General features: G+C 45.7%; 1 protein-coding gene across 1 annotated transcript; it reads left to right on the forward strand.

Moving 5' to 3' along the window:
• Positions 1 to 386: 386 nt before the first annotated feature.
• Positions 387 to 3,111, forward strand: LOC125518049 (leucine-rich repeat receptor-like serine/threonine-protein kinase At1g17230). The gene is made up of 5 exons (XM_048683010.1): positions 387 to 1,056; positions 1,150 to 1,501; positions 2,234 to 2,240; positions 2,617 to 2,766; positions 2,878 to 3,111. Exons 1-5 carry the CDS (start codon positions 387 to 389, stop codon positions 3,109 to 3,111), a joined length of 1,413 nt encoding a protein of 470 aa, XP_048538967.1.
• Positions 3,112 to 4,323: the final 1,212 nt, after the last annotated feature.

Below are 4,323 nucleotides of genomic sequence, written 5' to 3' on the forward strand. Positions count from 1 at the left end.
ACGACTGGCCGTTCCACGGTACGTGTCCCGTGTCAATTCCCAAGCCAAATTCATCACCGTCTTCTCTGGCTCCGACCGCCTCCAAATTCCTTTCCTTTTTGTGCTGCTCTCCTCTCTTCTAGTTACCGGTAAACAGCAACATTAACTGAATTTGAACACCTCCTATACTACACTACACTACACTACAGCAGCAGGTCAGCCAGATACTACAGCTGGGTTATGAATTTTACCATCTGTTTTTCACTGGTAATTGAATGAATCCTGGTAGATATTTCTTCAGATGATTCACCCATCTTTAATTTGTTGTGCCTGACAAACTAATCACCAACATGCATCTCTCTCTGCCTCTCATAGCTGCAGGTTGACCACCCTTGTCGCTGCTGGAAATGCCCGGATCACGGTGGTTCCAGCGCATCAGCCGTCCTGTGGCGCCACCACCGCCTATCGAGTACAACGATCAAGGCATAGTCGACAGCCTCACTGAAAATAACCAGAGAAGCATGTGGGCTAGCAGAAGGATAGGGGAGGACCAACAACTGTACGTAGTCCACGTGCAGGGAGCCGCTGGCATCGGTCTCCCGACTACGCTGCTGGTCAAGAAGTTCCAGAATGCAAACCCAGCACTACTAGTGGATGACAATGTCAAGAACCGCTGCAAGTTGGAGATGACTCTGTTAGCCAGCATCTCTCATGACAACATCATCAATGTGCTACACTTCATCCAGAGGGAAGACGCGATCATGCTCGTCTACGAGTACCCCGTGAATGGCAGCCTTGACTACTGGCTGCACCGGCGGGAGGGGGGCGAGCAGCCACTGAGCTGGCCGCAGACGATTGCCATCGCCATCGGCTTGGCCCAAGGTCTCTGCCACTTGCATCACCGATGCAACAGACCGATTGTCCACCACAACATCAACTCTGAAAACATCTTGCTTGATCAGAATTTCAAGGCCGTGATAGCCAGCTTTGGCATTGCGCAGATGAACATTGCCGGGCTTAACCAACCATTGCCGATCGGGGACATTCCAGTTGGTAACTTTGGGTATGCAGCTCCAGGTACGCCAGGCCATCGATCCACGCAATGGAATTCTGTCTTAATTAACTAGCTTGGCCTTTTAACTTGTATTGATAGTAGTTAATTACTTGCAGAGTATGGTGTCGCGGCAAGCCAGCTGACGGAGAAGGTAGACATTTACAGCTTCGGTGTGCTGCTGCTGGAGCTAGTCACAGGGAAGTTGGCCAATGGAGCAGATGGTCTATTGGCGATTTGGGCTCAGGACAACTGCAATGAATTGATGGCAAACCATCTGAAAATGTTCAAGATTGTCGTGGACAAGGGCATCCCTGATCAAGCGCGGTACATGGAGGAGATGGCGGCCGTGTTCAGGCTGGGTGTGGATTGTACCGTTGGAGATCCGAAGCAAAGGCCGTCCATGCAGATAGCTCTCAAACGACTGTGCCGCAGCCGTGGGCGTGGCCCATTCTGTGGCCTCCTCATCCTGTAAGGCCACAGGCTAAAACCAAGTGCCTTAGTTACTTTAAAATAAAAGAAATGAAATACGCAAGCAAGGGAATGTCCTTGATGTCAATAGGCACCTTTATATCAAAATGTTGCTTCCTCCCGCAATAATGTCCTTTACTTGCTTTTGCCCGTGCACGATGTTCATAATGCTATGGAAATAGAGTGTTGGGCTGTTTGTGCGCCTATGGGGTTGCATGCTTTGTGAGTTGTACACATATCGTTGGTTTGTATCGCCCAGTTTCTGTTAATTAATTGGGTAATTCTCTTCTTCTTAATTAATCGATGAGGCAAATCTTTTGCCTTCGTTTCGAAAAAAAATGTGTGCTGTGTTCCTGGTTGCTCCACACATGCATCTACAGATTCACACTTCTGTTGGATCTTCAATGATGTTAGTCTTTGGGGTGCTTGCTCATTTGAAACTTGCAACATGAAATTTCTTAATGAAATTTCTTGTTACAGAATATTGAGTTAAGTAGGCAACATGGCATTCTCATGTTTCTGACAACAAAATCTCGAAATTTTAGGAAGTATTCCCACTGAAAATATTTCATGAGGGCCAATGTATAATCTTCTTGGGTGCATGATGGAAAAGAACAAATGCAATACACAACTATTTTACTAAATTGGATGATAACTAACTAATAGGCTGTAGTTAAATGTAACCTCCCCCTGTGAGTATATAGATGTGTAAATACTGAATGTAAATTGCAGTTCAGTTGTATGATGATTCTGTTAGAATATCTGTTTAAACTCTCATGTAATCTAAACCTTCTCTATCTCTATTTCTCTCACGTACTCATAGCCTTCTCTGTCTCCTCATCTTGTATCGAGGAGTCCTAGCGATCATCGAAGGATTGTACGCCACGACAGGGGGCTTCCCGTCTCTCATAAATAAACGCATGCGGCTCCCCGTCGGGAGTAGGAACGCTTCCACGAAACACATCTTACATGGTATACAGAGCCTGGCACTTCCCTATCATCTAGCGACCCAAAACAATCCCGACTCGCTCTCGCGATAAATTCTTGCACAGGTCATCGGTAAGGAGAACACCTTTGACCTTTGGACTGCTCTTACGACGTTGTTCACCTCGCAGTCACAGTCCCGAATCACCAATCTGAGAATCGCTATCGCCAACACCAAGAAGGGCAACATGACAAGCAACACCTTCATCGCCAAGATGAAGAGCCTCGGCGACGAGCTAGCTGCCGCTGGTCGTCCGGTGACAACGGTGAAGGATCAGGAGGTTCTGAGCTACCTGCTGGACTCGCTCTCGCGATAAATTCTTGCACAGGTCATCGGTAAGGAGAACACCTTTGACCTTTGGACTGCTCTTATGACGTTGTTCACCTCGCAGTCACAGTCCCGAATCACCAATCTGAGAATCGCTATCGCCAACACCAAGAAGGGTAACATGACAAGCAACACCTTCATCGCCAAGATGAAGAGCCTCGGCGACGAGCTAGCTGCCGCTGGTCGTCCGGTGACAGATCCAGAGATGGTCGATTACATCCTTGCCGGGCTTGATCAGTACTACGATCCCATCGTTGCAGCAGTTGGTGCCATCGAGAACTCCATCAGACTACCCTGAATGTCAAATCTGCTACAAGTTGCATGCTGGTGGCGCATGAGCCTGTTGGATCGCTATGAAGAGGATCATGAAGAAAAGAAGGCGGCCAACCTCATCAACAACTCCTACGGGATTGACACAAACTGGTATGCAGATTCAGGCGCCACCGAGCACATCACGGGGGAGCTCGACAAACTGACGATGCGAGAAAGATATCACGGAGGTGACCAAATGCACAGGGCAAGTGGAACTGGTATGGATATTGCTCACATTGGTAACTCAATTGTTAAAACCCCCATAAAAGACTTGCATCTAAACAATGTTTTACATGTCCCTCATGCATACAAAAATCTTGTCTCAGTTAATCGTTTCACTCTTGACAATAATGTTCTCATAATATTTTATCCTTATTCTTTTGTGATTAAGGACTTGGCAACGAGGAGAGTTATCTTTAGAGGAAAGTGTGAGGGAGGCCTCTATCCACTTATATCATCATTATCTTCATCATGGTCAAATAAACAAGCATGGCGTGTCACCAAACCATCATCTGCAAAGTGGCACAGTCGATTGGTTCATCCGTTTTCAGCTATCGTCCAGCATGTTCTTCGTAAAAACAAACTTTCTTTTGAGTCTAGTATTGTGTCAATTTGTGATCCGTGTCAACAAGACAAGAGTCACCAAACCATACCCTGTCTCTACTAGTGTATCCACTAATCCGTAGCAACTTATCTTTTCAGATGTGTGGGGACCAACCCCTACATCAGTTGGTAGGTTTTCATACTATGTAAGCTTTATTGATGACTATAGTAAATTTACTTGGATTTATCTGTTGAAAAGACGATCCGATGTTTTCCAAGTCTTTAGCAACTTTCAAAATCTTGTTGAACGACAATTGAACTCAAAAATTCTAGCCATGCAAACCGATTGGGGTGATGAGTATGAGAAGCTAAATTCCTTTTTTCAAAAGATTGGAATCTCACATCATGTTTCTTGCCCTCATGCTCACCAGCAAAACGGGTCTGCTGAACGAAAGCATCGCCATGTTATTGAAGTAGGACTAGCATTTCTAGCAAATGCTTCTATGCCTCTTAAGTTCTGGGATGAAACTTTTCTAACTGCTACATATCGTATCAATATCCGTCCTAGTAAAGTCATAAAATTTGAGAACCCAATCACACGTCTTTTTGGTACTACACCAGATTACAAATCTCTTCGAATCTTTGCTTGTGCATG

The sequence above is a fragment of the Triticum urartu genome, chromosome 7 (assembly GCF_003073215.2).
Source record: "Triticum urartu cultivar G1812 chromosome 7, Tu2.1, whole genome shotgun sequence".
Lineage (NCBI taxonomy): Eukaryota > Viridiplantae > Streptophyta > Magnoliopsida > Poales > Poaceae > Triticum > Triticum urartu.

Bases quoted from the DNA above. Each gene is read 5' to 3' on its own strand.
- LOC125518049 (XM_048683010.1), top strand. From the start codon at position 387: ATGCCCGGATCACGGTGGTTCCAGCGCATCAGCCGTCCTGTGGCGCCA. The intron at 1,057-1,149 runs GTACGCCAGGCC...AATTACTTGCAG, and splicing joins CTTTGGGTATGCAGCTCCAG to AGTATGGTGTCGCGGCAAGC. The intron at 2,767-2,877 runs GTTCTGAGCTAC...TTCACCTCGCAG, and splicing joins CAACGGTGAAGGATCAGGAG to TCACAGTCCCGAATCACCAA.